General features: G+C 61.3%; 1 protein-coding gene across 3 annotated transcripts; it reads left to right on the plus strand.

The window, feature by feature from the left end:
- Positions 1–1737: 1737 nt before the first annotated feature.
- BOK (BCL2 family apoptosis regulator BOK) lies at positions 1738–13164 on the plus strand. Of its 3 annotated transcripts, none has more exons than XM_021679001.1 (5): positions 1738–1968; positions 2389–2640; positions 5249–5377; positions 11046–11209; positions 12362–13164. In XM_021679001.1, the coding sequence occupies exons 2-5, from the start codon at positions 2418–2420 to the stop codon at positions 12485–12487; spliced, it is 642 nt and encodes a 213-aa protein (XP_021534676.1). In that variant the 5' UTR covers positions 1738–1968; positions 2389–2417; the 3' UTR covers positions 12488–13164. The 3 variants fall into 3 exon arrangements, with proteins under 3 accessions (XP_021534676.1, XP_021534675.1, XP_021534677.1); XM_021679000.1 differs by having other exon boundaries at positions 11025–11209; positions 12362–12579; XM_021679002.1 differs by lacking the exon at positions 11046–11209.
- The last annotated feature ends 1429 nt before the right edge of the window (positions 13165–14593 follow it).

The raw sequence follows: 14593 nt of genomic DNA on the forward strand, positions 1-14593 counted from the left end.
ACCAACAGAGCCAGCCAGGTGCCCCTTGTTACCCTTTTAATGTTTATAGTATCTCCTGATGTCCTCTTTTTCATTCCTGATATTGGAATTTGTGTTTTCTTTTTCTCACTAGACATTTCCAGGAGTTTATGAATTCTATTAATCTCTTCAAAGAACCAACTTTTGGCTTTGTTGATTTTCTCTAATTGAGAAAATTGTTGATTTTGCTGTGTTTCATTAATTTTTGCTCTTGTTTTTGCTATTTCCTTTCACCTTTGGGTTTAATTTATTTTTCTAGTGCCTGAGTTGGAACTTAGAGCATTAATTATCAACCTTTCTTCTAAAGCTATAAATTTTCCTCTAAGCACAGGTTTACCTGCATCCCACTGTGTTTGATATGTTATATTTTCACTATTGCTCACTTCAAAATATTTTACAATTTCCGTTGTGATTTACTATTGGACCCTTAATTATTTAGAAGTGTGATGTTTAGATTCCAAGCACTTGGAGGCTTTCTAATAGTTTTCTTGACATTGAGTTTTAATTTAATTCAGAGAGGACAAACTTGTATGATTTCAGTCCTTTGAAATTTGTTGAGATTTTATGGCCCAGGATATGGTCTATTTTGAATAACATTTTTTTAAATATTTTATTTTGAAGTAAAAAAAAAAAAAAAAGCCCCAACATGGGGCTCAAACTCGCAACCCTGAGATCAAGGGTCAAATGCTCCATTGGTGGAGCCAGCTAGGTGCCCCTATTTTTTTTTTAAGGATTACTTATTTATTTGAGAGAGATAGCAAGAGAGCACAAGCAGGAGGGAGGAGCAGACTCCCTGCTGAGCAGGGAGCTGATGCAGGGGCTCAATCCCAGGACCCTGGGATCATGACCTGAGTCAAATGCAGATGCTTAACTGACTGAGCCAACCAGGCGCCTCCGCAGGTGCCCCTATTTTGATTAAGATTCTATGTGCACATGGAAAGAACCTATATTCTACAGCTATTGGGTGAAATGCTGTATGTATGTGAATTAGAGCAGGCTGGTTAATCTTGTTGAGATTAGAGCAGGCTGGTTAATCAGAGTCCAGAACAGGTCCTCACATACACAGTTACTTGATTTATGATGGATGCTCTTTTCCAATTCAAGGGGAAAATGATGGTCTTTTCAATAAATGATGCTGGGTCAACTGGATATTCATACTTAAAAAAAAGCGCTCTGGCCTCTAAGACACTATTCAGAAGAATAGTGACCCATCATAGATGGTAAAACATTTAAGCTTCTAAAAGACAACGTAGGAGAATATTCCAATGAAAAAGCACTAATCGTAAGAGAAACGACAAATAAATTGGACTTCACTGAGAATCTCTTCCGTTCATTATAAGCAATAACAAACCAGGAGTGGCAGATTTCTGCAGTATCTTCAATACTGTACATTTTCGAGTATCCATCGACAATACCGAACCATGTGCCAGGGTTCGGTCCGCACATATCCAGAATATATAAAGAACCTCTACGAAACAATAAGAAAATGGAGACGGGTGTGAACGCGGGCGGCCGATGCCAGAGCTAGGCTCCAATCACCGGGCCTTGCAGGAACAGCTCCTGCCCCGTGGCCCTCTCCGAGCCTTACCGGGAACTCGCTCAGTCCTCCTTAAGCGGGGAGGCGGCGGGGAAGCTCTGGGCCGCGGCTCCGCCCCGGGGGCTGCCTTTTCCTTAGAAGGCGAAGCCCCAAGCCTCGCCTCTCGCCGGCAGAGAGCCGCGCTGTGCGCCCCGCGCGCCCCTCGCCGCGACGCCGCCGCCGCACCCCGCAGGAGCGCGGAGGCCCGTGCACTCGCGCGCCAGCCGGGCCCAGGCGCGGACGGGCTGGCGAGGGGCGGGCGCGCGTCCTCGCCGCTTTGGATGGAAGGATCGAGGTCGGCGGAGACGGCGGCCAGGAGATCCTGAGGCTAGAGCTCCTCCACAGCCCCGCGCCCGCGACATGCCGCGGGAGAGGTGAGCAGGGCGACCTCGCCGTGGGAACGGCGACGCCCGGGACAAACACCGAGGACGGCGAGGCGCGGGGGCGGGTGTGCTCCGAGCGCGCGGCCGGGCAGGGTCCTGGCCGTCGCCTGTCACCCGCCCGCGCCTCCGCTGCCCGCGCACTCGTCTTCGAGCGCGGGCACGGCGGCCCCAAAGCATATCGCCATCTCCCCGCGGGCCTTCCTATCCCGGGCAGCCGTGGGGATCTTTGTGATTTAACTTGGAATCCGAAAGAATGTGACACCATGTTCGGTGTCACAAAACGAACGGTCCCTCGCAGTTGGCGGCAGCCCTTCCCCGCGCCCCGCTGCACCCTCCCTGCGGGGCGACCTCTTCCCAGAGCTGGCTCCCCGCCGCCAGCCAGGCCGGGGCGCTGAGCTCGTCTCCCCGCAGGTGCCGCGCCCCTGGCCCGCGTCCTCGCCATGGAGGTGCTGCGGCGCTCCTCGGTCTTCGCCGCGGAGATCATGGACGCCTTTGACCGCTCGCCCACCGACAAGGAGCTGGTGGCCCAGGCCAAGGCGCTCGGCCGGGAGTTCGTGCACGCGCGGCTGCTGCGCGCTGGCCTCGCCTGGAGCGCGCCTGAGCGCGCCGCTCCCGCCCCCGGAGGCCGCCTGGCCGAGGTGTGCGCGGTGCTGCTGCGCCTGGGTGAGTGCGGGCCCGGCCGGCGGGTCCCCTGGAGGCGCCCTCCGCTTCTGGGCCTCAGTTTCCTTTGCGGGCAGAGAGGGGGTGGCCGGGGGTGTTGAGGATAGCCTTGTGCAGGGCACACCTACCCACACTCCCCTCTTTACCCCTTAGGCTCGCCTGCCCACCCGCCACATTGCTCCCCAACATGCCTGCTCAGCCCAGATTTCAGACATTCTGGCCATAAAGACTAGAAAGCTCCAGGAAGAATACTGTTTTGGTGGCTGAACTTCCAGAGTGACCCTTGTACTGAGCTGGGCACAAAAATCCTTTGTGGGACCACGTGTCCCGATGTTTGTTTTGGAAAATAGGTCTTTGCGGCTCCTGCCTGAAATCCCACTGCTCTTTCCTCTTGATGTGGAGGCCTGGTAGGGCGCCCTCTGGAAATTCGGTGCCCCAGGAGGGTCAAAGCCACCATGGGTCTGGGCAGCCAAATCCCACCTGGCCAGCGGGTCATGCTTAGACAGCTAGGGTTACTTAGTTGGAGTGGGGTCCCGCCCAGCAGGGTAACTGTTTCCATCTTCCGAGGGGGTGGGGCCAGCCCAGCTGATTCAGTTTACTTCACCACCAGGACTCAGGTCGCTCACTCTATAACTGGTTGTTGGGAGTGGGGAGCAAAGATGGAGCCCTGATGGGGTGGCTCTCCACACCGAGTGTGGGGAAATGCTGGTCCAGGATGCAGGGCTGTAGGGGGTGCTCTGTGAAAGGGGACACCCTGTCTCTTCCCAGACTGACACCAGTGTCTCTTTGTGCCCTGTTAGTGCTGTGTAGACCCAGCTGCCCAGGTGTGGGGCAGACACACAGATTCCATGGGGGCAGTGTAGAAGATTGTTAGGAAGCCTGCTAGCCCACCCAGGCCTCGGGGGAGGTGGAGAGCCAGTGGGGTTTGGGGAATCAGGCAGGGGTCCAGAGGACCTGGGCTCCCATGAGGTCAGCCACCAATGGCCGTTCCCTCAGCTGGGCAGTGGGGATGGCACTGGGGGAACATTCTAGAGGGCCTTGGAGAAGATGTTTCTTTGGTCTCCCAAGAGGCCCCCCAAACCCTGGGGTAGCCAGAAGGAAGTCTTGCCTCCGTCCTGGCCTGCTCTGCGACTCTGCCCCCAGCCTCTCCGTCTCTGTCTCCTTGTCTGTGAACAGGAGCTGGGTCCTGCCTCTGCCCTGAGCCCAGAGTCCCTATTGTTTAAACTTGTCTGGAAAGCCTGCTTTGGGCTCTGCCGTTCTGAGCAGACTGATTTCTGTGCCCTCAATCCCGTGTCCCACCCTGGAGCCCCAACGCTTCGGGCCTGGTCTTGGGGAGCAGGGGCTGGCCAGGTGCCCAGCACTGGCCCTCTCAGGAGCAGGGCCTTCAAGGTCCTTCCCCAGCGCCAGGCTCTGTGTAGTCCCTGGGACTCTGCCCTGGCAGATCGCTAAGGAGGGCGATGACTTGGACCCCCAGAGCCCTCTCGTTCATGCCTTTCTGCTGCATTCTGCTCTTGGAGCTGCTCTGCGTAGCCCCCTCATGGCTGGCACTGTCCCCCTGCCCCCCCCGTGGGCCCCCCACGCCCCCCCCCCCCCCCCCCAGCACAGACGCCTAGCTCCTGGTGCAGCGGCTCACAGGTAGAAGCCTGGATCATGTCCCCATGGGTGGTCTCTTGGGCCCTGTCCCCAGCAGCCCCGAGGTCTGCATGTGGGAACGGTCAGGCCCGCCCTGGGAATTTCCATGCCCCCCGCCCGCCCCCAACCGCCCACCAGCCTCGCCAGTTTCTGCTCTGCATCCAGATCTTAGTTAATTAGATGGAGTGCAGCTGGCCCCAGGGATGACGCAGACGCCCTTATCGGCCCCGGGCTGTCCTGTCCACAGCATTTCCCTGTTTGCGTTGGCTGCATAAGTGACTGGGCTGGGGGACACCCAGTCCGCGGGCTGTGTGGAATTCCCGGCACATCCCTTCCAGGGGCGCCGCAGCGCGCGCGGGCAGCGGGCAGGGCCGCTGAGAGGGCATTTCCTCTGCTGAGTGTGGCCGCCCATCCAGACACACCCACTTGGCACCGGGAGCCCAGGTTTGAGCCTGGGCGGTGCTGGTGGCCCCGGGCAATGGCTTAGCTTCTCGGTTCACGGTGCGGAGCCAGGGCCTGAGCCAGGACGCCCCTCTGAGGCCGCGTCCAGGGGCGTCACCTTTGTGGGGTCGCTGGCATAGCCCCCGCCCATGCAGGGCTCTGGCTGCCTGCCCAGTCCGCCTGCCGCCCGGGCAGCTCACTGTGGGCCATGAGTCACACATCAGGCACGGCCCTCGCTCCTGCTTGGGATTCCCGCCCCACCGGCCCAGCCGGCTTGGCCCTGGGTGGGGGTGGGGGGTGGCTGGCTTGTCAGAAGGCGCGGGCTGCAGGGGCAGGCCTGGGGGTGCCCACGGTATCCCCTTGGTCTTCTTGTCCCCAGGGGCCACGGTGGGGTCAAGTGGGGGTGGCAATTTGACAGGCTGAGTCGGGGGTCAGCGATCAGGCCTGTTCAGTGCTATGGGCCATGAGCAGTGGGCTGGTGACGGCGGGGCTGGGGTCAGGCAGGCACGACCACCTCTGACCCCGTGTGACTGCCTAGGGGACGAGCTGGAGCTGATTCGGCCCAGCGTCTACCGCAACGTGGCTCGCCAGCTGAACATCTCCCTGCAGTCTGAGACCGTGGTGACTGACGCCTTCCTGGCTGTGGCCTCTCAAATCTTCTCTGGAGGTAGGCCTGGGCACCCATCCTGGGGCGCCCATGGTGCTGTGGTGGGCCGGGGTCTGTGGGCCAGAGCAGGGCCTTGCTGCAAGTAGCCCCACAGGTCCCGGAGCCACCTTCCAGCTGCACAAACCGGCCCAGAAGCTTGACTCAAACAGGGCTGTGCGGTGCCTCCCCGGGTTCTGAGGACGGTGGGTCCGTCCTCTGGGCAGCTGGCCCCGGGCCTCTCACGTGGCTCTGACCGGCATTAGCTGGGGTGCAGTGGACCGAGGTCTTGCTGGGCTGCGAGGTCCAGGTTGCCCGTTGGTGTTGCTCGTTGGCTGGAGGGGGGCCAGGCCGTCCCCAGTGTGTCCTGCACGTGGCCCTGGGCCTGGGGAATGGGCGTCTCATGGCGTGGCACCAGGTCCCAAAGGGGAGGGTCACAAACAGCCTGGGTGGGCATCGTCAGGCTCTTGTGCTGTAACCCCAGAAGTTACACTCTCACTCTGCCGAGTTCTGTTGGTCAAAGGCACGTCGCGGGGGGAGCCCCACATCCCAGGAGGGGGATTCAGGAGGGCATGAGCCCCAGTGCAGCGGCTTGCTGGAGAGTCTCTGGGGAATCGCAATACACCTGTCTCACCTGGCTGGCCCACACTCACCTGGGAATCTCCTGGTGCCCCATCTGTGCCCTCACCCCCAACTTCAGCTCCTGCTGCTTCCTGTCTGTACACCCACCTCTAGGCTCACAGGAGGCTAAAGGACCCCCCAACCCTTCTCCTGTCCCCGTGTCCTCTCCTTGGAACCCTGCTGGGCTCTCTGTGGTCCGTAGACCTCCATCGACCTCATCTCCCCACCTGTGCTCTGTGAGTCTGTCCCTGCGTCCTGCTGTGTAACGGGCCAAGCTCTGCCATCTAAGCCACCGGAGCCCCAGCCCCACTCAGCACCTCCTCTGTCAGCAAATCCCGCAGGTGTTCCCTGGCACCCCGAGGTGTTGAACGGGACAGCCAGTCCCAGCCCTCAGGGAGGGAAAGCTGGGGGCCGTGGAGCTAGAGAGCTCCGGATGCTGCATCCCAGCTGGAGTGGGGAGTGAGTGGTCATGTGCCAAGTGGGGAGGGCCAGCCTCCCTCTGGTGCTTTCTGGAAGGTCCCCAGGCAGCAGGGAGGCCTCATACCCCCTCCTCTGGGAGGCGGTTCTGGGTCTGTTGCTGACCAGCCGAGTGACCTTGGCCTTGGTTTCCTTGTCCATAGGATGATTGGGACAGCAGCAGAGTTAGGTAGGGGGTACCAGGGGGAGCCACAGTCCCCACCCCCTGCAGATGCAGCCCACACTCTGCAGGGGAACACCTCCGCCACTGCAGGGGAAAGGACATGGAGTAGAGGGGCTGCCTCATCCCATTGGAGGTGGACCCCCAGCCCAGCTGATGTCCAGCCCCACTGACCACATCCCTCTGGGGTGACCACATGTTGACCTCTAGTATCCCTTCCCAGTGAGGCCCCACCAACTCCTGGTGGGTGCGGTGGGGACACGGGATGGCCAGCTGCAGAAGCCAGCCTTCTCCAGGCTGCCACCAGTCAGCACGGACACCCCAGGGGTCAGCAAGGCTAGGACATCGTGATGGGGGTGCTTGGGTGGGCTGGTCGGAGGGCCAGTTTTCTTCAGAGTGTTCTAACAGTCCTGACCTTGGTCCTGGGGGAACCCCGTGAGGGTGACGTGGGAAGGTGCCTTGAGGAGGAGGCAGCAGGGGGGGGCCCAGGAAGACTGAGGTGCAGCGGGCATTCGAGGCTGGTGACCACCTTCAGCCCTCCCTGGGCTCCTGTGTCCTGGGCCTGATGCTGGTGCATGGGTGGCCGCCCTGTGTCTGTCTTGGGGGTTGGGCGGCTGGTTTATGAGCCGAGGTCTGGCTTTAAAAGGAAGGCTTATCTTTGAGAATGCAGCTCTGGCCTGCTGGTGGTTGGGACCGAGCCGGGAGGCCCGACTAGGCCCCTGGGTGGTGGCTGGTGTGTGGGCAGGAGACAGTGGACAGGGGGCCCAACACAGCGCACCCAGTCCACCTGCCCGGCCGTGCTCGATGTGTGTACAGACCCGAGAGGTTCAGAAAGGCTCTGGGCTCTGGGAGGGCGATGGAAGGCCTTGGGACCGGGGAGGGGTGGGGATAATGGACACAGGCCACTGGCAGCTCAGTCCACTTGTGGAGTTCAGTTAAAGTCTTGTGATTTTCATTTGAGATGGGGCAGAATATACCCCTTCACGTTCAAGCACCTCCAGCCACTCAGCGCCCGCAGGCCTGCCCCACGCGGCCCCCGCTCCTTCCTTCTGGCAGAGCCTCCACACCTGCACCTGCCCCATGGGGCTCTGGGGCAGCTGCTCTCTCACTGGCTGTGTGACCTGCAGCTGGTGTCTTAACATCTCTGAACCTCAGGGCCACCTGGAAAGGGAACAGGGGCGGGGCTCCGTGGAACGTGACGTTGTGGATCTGCCGGCTCTGCGGCGACCTGGCTCTCAGACTGTGCCCCTCGCCAGCTTGGCTGCCCCTCCCACCCTCCCCCTTGCTGCCAGGCCTCCCCTTTGCCCCTCGTCCGCCCCCCTTTCTCCACAGGGTCAGCCCCAGCCACAAGGCGCTGGGCAGCTTTGGTCCATCCCTGTCTCCCTGTGGCCCCCCCCCCCGGGGGGCCTGGCCTTGCACACACTGACCCTCACGCTGCACCCTGCGCCCCCACTTCCTCCTGGCAGGCCCCCTGGGGTGTGGGCAGTGCCTGAGGCAGGGCTCTGGCTGGCGGCCGGGGCAGCTTGGAGGGCAGGGACCTGTGGAGGTGTCTCTGAGCGGCCGTGCTCCCGTCAGAGGCAGTGGCCACCAGCGCAGCTCCTGGCAGCGTTCGCCCTTTGGCTGCTCAGCTCCCTTCAGGGGAAACACTGATTTTTCCCTCCCTGATTAAAAGTTGGCAGGAGTTTTTGTTTTCTTCTTATTATTGCAAGAGCAAAATAGTTTACCACAGAAAGATCGGAAAATGCAAAAGATAAACAACTCTTAGAAACCAATACTAAAAATGAGCAAAGGATCAGAATAGAAGTTTCTCCGAGGAAGATGTGCAGCTGGCTGGGAGCCCGCGAAGAGTGCTCCCCCCCAGCCCCCAGGGTGACGCACGGGGCCCCAGTGCAAGGCCCACCACCGGCGCACCGGGGTGGCAGGACTCAGTGGAGTCGAGCACCGGCGAGGACGTGAGCGGCGCGGCCCGGGAACGCGGTTTGACTTGAACGGAGTCCCCACTCCTGGGTGTCTGCGATACACACGTCCAGAGCGCGCCACTCCGAATAGCCACCACGTGCGGACACCCCAGACGCCCACCGTCTGCTGAGTGGGTGCGCGAGGTGTGGTGTCTTCACCGGCGGCACACCCCGTGGCCGTGGGGAGAGACGCTGAGCCCCGCGGCCACGCGGATGGACCTTGCGGACACTGTGCCCGGTGCAAGGAGCTAGACCCAGCATGGAGAGCTGGGTGGGAGCCCTTCAGAGCAGATACCTAGAACGGGGAAATCCGCGCACGCAGAGAGTGGAGGTGCGGTGGCCGGGGCTGGGGAAGGGGCCTGACTGCTGGCGGTGGGGGCTGAGCCAGAGCTGCTCAACGCACCCTTCGGTAGTTAAACCCCTGTAGTTTATGGGAATTTATTACCAACTTACGGTAATGGGACGATCTCTCCAGAAGACCCGAGGCCCGCCCCCTGGAGACCGGCGAGCCGGTGCCTTCCAGGCCTTCAAGTGTGGCCGCCACGGGGAGCTTGCCGGCCCTCGGGGGACCGTGAGGCCTCTGAGGGTCGCGGCACAGAACGTGGCGTTCACCTCGGGGAGCAAGGTGCGAGACCCCTGTCACCGTGACCCGGGGCCCTGGCGGCCCGGCCGTGGAGGTGGGGGTAGCGTGCGCAGGACCTGGGTGGCGGGAATGGGGCCTCGGGGGGCCGGGGCTCAGGTGAGATTTCAGACTTGGATTTTTTTCAAAGTAAGCTCTACACCCACCGTGGGGCTTGAACACACTCTCCCGGGATCAGGAGTCACGCTCCACCGACTTCGTGAGCCGGCCGGGCGGGCGCTCCCTAACTTGGATTTATTTTGAAAGAGATGGAAAGTAACAGTAACAGGAGGGTTTTAGGCAGGTCCAATTTATGGGCTTCAAAATTTTTCTTGTTCTGGAGATGAAACTTACGCAACACTCAGGCATCGTGAAGGGCACCGTTCAGTGGCCTTTGGTGCATCGGCTGTGCCGTCCACCCCCCACCCCCGTTTCTCATCGCCGTGGGAGGACACCGGGAGCCCCCTCGGCACTCACCTGTGCCCCTCCCCGCTGCTCCCTTTCTGTCTCCCTGCATTTACCGGCTCTGGACTGTTCACGCACATGGACTCAGATGGACCCGCACCGCATACGTGGCCTTTTGAGTCGGCTGCTTCTATTGAGCACCGTGTTTCTGAGGCTCCGCCCCCAACCCGTGGCAGGTGTCAGGGCTCCATCCCTTTCCGTGGCTGAGTTCTGTCCCCCTTTATTTTCCTTTCACTTGATGGGCGCTTTGTCGCTTCCTCATTTTGGGGACTGACGGCTCTGGCTGCTGCATGCAGGTGCCCTGGGGGCAGGGGTGCCCTCTGCCGACACTGCCTCCTGGGGCGCCCATCCTGCCAGCACCGCGGCGGCGCGTGCGGGGCGTGCGGGGCGTGCGGGGCGGCGGCGCGTGCGGGGCGGCGGCCCGTGCGGGGCGGCGGCGCTTGCGGGGCGTGTGGGGCATGTGGGGACGTGCGGGGCGGCGGCGCGTGCGGGGTGTGCAGGGCGTGCCGGGCGTGGCCTTTCACAGCGCCTGCGGGCACGCTCGGGCTGTTTGCCCCAGCGGCCCGCAAGGTGCAGCCCGCATGACATGTGAAGCTTTAATCTGATAGATGGCGATCTCTACCTTGTGTTCTCTGACCTTTCTTCGGTTATTCGTGAGGGCATACATTTTGCAGACGTTTGATGCAGTTGTAGTTTTTCTTTGTGAAGCAGCTGTTTATTCTGTGCTCCTGTTTCTTTTGCAAGTTTTCTCTTTGCTCTCGCTGACTCGTGAGTTCTCCTTGCGCTTTAAGGAAGCCCACGCCCTAGCGTCGGCAGGCATGCTTGCCCCCACTGTCCTTTGGCGGCCTCTTCCCGTCGGGCGGGCTCCGTGCTGGTTCTGCTTCCCAGCAGCTCCTTGGTCTGGAAGGCGGTTCCCCTCACGGGCCTCGGCTGCTTTATGCACACCGTGTCCTGGTGCCCTCACCTGGCCCATCAGAACAGACAGGCCCGGGGCAGGTGCCCCTGAGGCCGCCCCCGTGCAGTGTGTGCAGCTCTGAGTCAGTCGCCCCCACCCCAGCCTCAGTTTCCTCCTTCCCACACGGCCTTGCTGTCTCCTCAGCTCCTCCAGTGGATGGTGGGCTGGGTGAGGTTGGCCTGGGCTTTGGCGCAGGTGTATGATGGAGGCTTGGAAAAATCTCCGCCCGAGAACTGCCCTGGAGGGTGGCAGGGCCGACGCGTCGCGGGTGGTGGCTGGGGCTCGCGGGGAGCTCGGGGAGCTGCGGGGAGGGGCAGCGTCAGAGGCATGGCGGGGGCGTGGCTCAGAGTCTCAGCCTTCCTGTGACCCCGAGGGCTGGACCCGAGCCAGGGCTTGGGTGGCCTTCTGCTGACCAGCGTCTGTCTCTCTCCCTGCAGGCATCACGTGGGGCAAGGTGGTGTCCCTGTACTCGGTGGCCGCAGGGCTGGCCGTAGACTGTGTGCGGCAGGCCCAGCCTGCCATGGTCCACGCGCTCGTCGACTGCCTCGGGGAATTTGTGCGCAAGACCCTGGCACCCTGGCTGCGAAGGCGCGGCGGATGGGTGAGGGGGACCTGAGGTGCCCGGGCGGGGGTGGGGATGGCTGAGAGCCCGAGCACCTGCGGCGGGGGTTGTGGGGGGCTGGAGGAGGGGTGAGGCCGGGCTGCCAGGCCCAGAGCTGCTCCTGCTGCCCAGCTCCGGAGCTGACCTGTCCTCTGCTACCTCCACGCCCAGAGCCTCCCCCGTCCAGCTCCGGTGCTAAAGACCTGCTGCCCCAGAGCCCCTGCGTGGCAGAAGGTGGTCTGCAGACGTGGGCCCCTTGGCCTGTGAGAGGGAAAGTCCTGTCACTGCCCAGAGCCCCCACACCCTACTCCTCCCAGTCATGTTCCGATGCCAGGATGAGACCAGCCTAGCCCGCAGGGGTGGGTGCGTGAGTCTTACCCACCACAGTCTCCGTGCCCCCCACCTGCCCGCCCAGCCCCGGCCAGGCCTCGGGGGCTGCTGGGCCCTGGGTTTGGGGCGCCAGCCCCCCCAGAGGAGATCTCCGTTTTCTTCTCTGTGATGGGTGGTGGGCAAGGGTGTGTGACGTCCACTGGCTGGGACGACAGAGCTTAGCCTCTGCTGAGGCCAGGCGGTGGCTGGGGCTGTGGTCTCCTCTGGAGTTGGCATTGGTGGGGACAACATTGCTTCCAGGTTGATCCTTGGCTGTGGTCATTCCTCAGCAGAGGGAGCTCGCTGAGGCCTCTGTCCTCCTGCTGTCCCCCCCGCCCCCTCCGGGAGCCAGCACGGGTCAACCCCACGCTCAGCATCCAGACTGCAGCAGGAATAGAAAGAAATAAGGAATGGCCGTTCACTGGGCTTCTGGAAAGCTCGGTTCCCACTCCTCTTCTGAGGGACGGTGTAGCTGGATTGGTCGCTTCCTGGACCCCAGGCTCCACCATGCCGAGGCAGGACGCGGGGGTGTTTGTGGCCCTGTGGGCAATAGGCGGGCGGCCGTGTTGGGAGCTGGCACCTGGCCTGGGGAGGTGGTGGAGTCCCCAGCTGGGCAGTGTCCCGTCTGCCGGCCTCTGCCCACGTCGAGCTCCTCCCTTCCCCTCTCGCGGTCCAGAGCAGACCACAGACCTTCCCTGACAGCCTCAGGCAGCTCCTCACGGGAGTCCGCTGACGTCCCGCACGAGGTGCTCTGTTCTCTAACCGCGTCCTCTTGCCTCCCAGACCGACGTCCTCAAGTGTGTGGTCAGCACGGAGCCCGGCTTCCGCTCCCACTGGCTCGTGGCCGCACTCTGCAGCTTCGGACGCTTCCTGAAGGCTGCCTTTTTCGTGCTGTTGCCAGAGAGATGAGCCACTGCCTCCAGCACAGGCTGAACCCGGGCGCTCCGACCCAGGAGGCCCTGGCCCCCCGAGAGCATCCGCATCTTCGACCGGGCCGGGAAGGCTCCGGCGCTCAGAGCCCCGCCTTCGTGCTGGAGGCCCTGCCCTGAGCCCCTCGCCCGCAGACCCAAGCCCTCCGGAAGGGGCAGCAGGGGGGGCCTCCCTGGCCTGGAGCTGGGCTTCAGTGCCTTCCCCGTTGCTCCCCTTCCTCTGGAAATTCTGCTCGTCCTCCTTCTGGAGCCAGAAAATCAGGGTCATCTCCCGGGTCTGAAAGGAAGGGAGATGGGAACACCAGGCTCTCACTTGATGGCCAGGTCCCCTACGTGAAGAGGGACCTGTCAGGACATGAGCTGGCCTTGGTCCTTGTGGGCAGTGGGCCCTGCTCATTTAGTCAGAAGGTGATGCTGGCCTGGCCAAGGCTGAAGGAGCCGTGGGGTCTTACTGATCTTGGAAACGGCATAAAGCTTATGTGCTGGTTGCTTCGTCCATTTCTGGAGGGATGGGTGTGTCCCCCTCCCATGGCGGGGTCCCTGTGTGGCAGGGACCAGGGGTGGGGGCTCCAGGATGGCACACTGACTTAAGAGTGCACGAGCCCATGAACAGGAAGGTTGGTGTGTGCGTGTTCAATTCCAATAAAGTGTCACGGCCATGGAGAGTGACCCATCTGCTTTCTTGTGCCTGTCCTCGTGCTACTGCCCAGGGCCCGCACAGAGGCGGTGAGCCCAGTGTGATAAACATGAAGCCCACGAGTGTCCCAGCGTCTTCCCTGATGAGGGGTCTGCGGCCACGCTCCACGATGGGGAGCTCATGTGCGCACATACATGCATGCACGCACACGCACGCGCTCCTAGTCACACTCATGCGCATGCACCGGTAACGAGTGGCGGGTTGCTCAGCCGTCCTGCCCGGTGCAGCTCCACACTCCAGCCAGGCCATTCGATGCCTTCTCTTGGCCAACAACAGCCTCCACCCCCTTCTTGGGCTCCCCCGTGGCTACCTCGGGGCCGGCTCCGGGCAGTCCTCACTCTGTGCTTTCTGATGCAAGGACATTGTCCCCAAGCGGGCCCGACTCCTGCTCGGCCACAGGCACACGGTGCCGGGGGGCTGCGATGTGGCCTCTCTCAGTCTGGTTCCTGTTCTGGACGACGAGTGGCTGAGGCCTGCCGAGGTCAGCTGGCCCTGCCTTCCCATCCAGCCTCCCAGGGAAGCAGGAATCCTGACAGACGAGGCTTTTGTGCACGAGCGGCAGCCTGTCCACACCTCGCTGGGAGTCAGCTGCGCTGGGGGGCCCATTGCTTCCTTCAAGCCCTGCCTGGCCCCCTTGCACCCTCCCCAGGGCTGGTGCCCTGGTCAGGTCAGGTCTGCTGCACCTGCCTCGTGTCCTCCCTCACGCCTGGCCCCAATCCTGAGGCAGGCAGGCAGCAGAGGGGATGCTCAGGACAGTAGCGAGGTCTGAGGCCGCTCGGACACACAGGGTTAGAAAACGCAGCGGACGAGATGCCTCATTTCCAACAGCAACAAAAAGATCAGATTCCTACACATCAACCACACAGGAAGCCTGAGAGCCCGTGTGAGGAAAACTATTGATGTACCTTCAAGACCCCAAGTGGGCTTGAGCAGACAGAAACACCATGTTCTGGAGACAAAATCCATCTCTTGAAGACAATTCTTCATTAAGTCAATTTATACATTTAATGCCATCCTTGTAAACATATCAGAATGGGTTTTGGTTTTTTTTTAAGATTTTATTTATTTGACAGAGAAAGAGAACACAAGCAGGGGGAGTGGGAGAGGGAGAAGCAGGCTTCCGCGGAGCAGGGAGCCTGATGTGGGGCTCGAACCCAGGACCCTGGGATCATGACCTGAGCCTGAGGCAGACGCTTAACGACGGAGCCACCCAGGCGCCCCAGAATGGTTTTTTTTAAACTAATTATAAAGTTCACATGGGAGGAAATTTTTTTTAAAAAGCAAAAATAGCCAGGAAGAACCTTAAAAAGGAGAGAGGTGAGGGAGCAGTCTGCCTGCCGCCGAGCCCTGTGCGGCATCTGGCGTGGAACCTGGGTGGGGGACCACATG

The sequence above is a fragment of the Neomonachus schauinslandi genome, chromosome 3 (assembly GCF_002201575.2).
Source record: "Neomonachus schauinslandi chromosome 3, ASM220157v2, whole genome shotgun sequence".
NCBI lineage: Eukaryota > Metazoa > Chordata > Mammalia > Carnivora > Phocidae > Neomonachus > Neomonachus schauinslandi.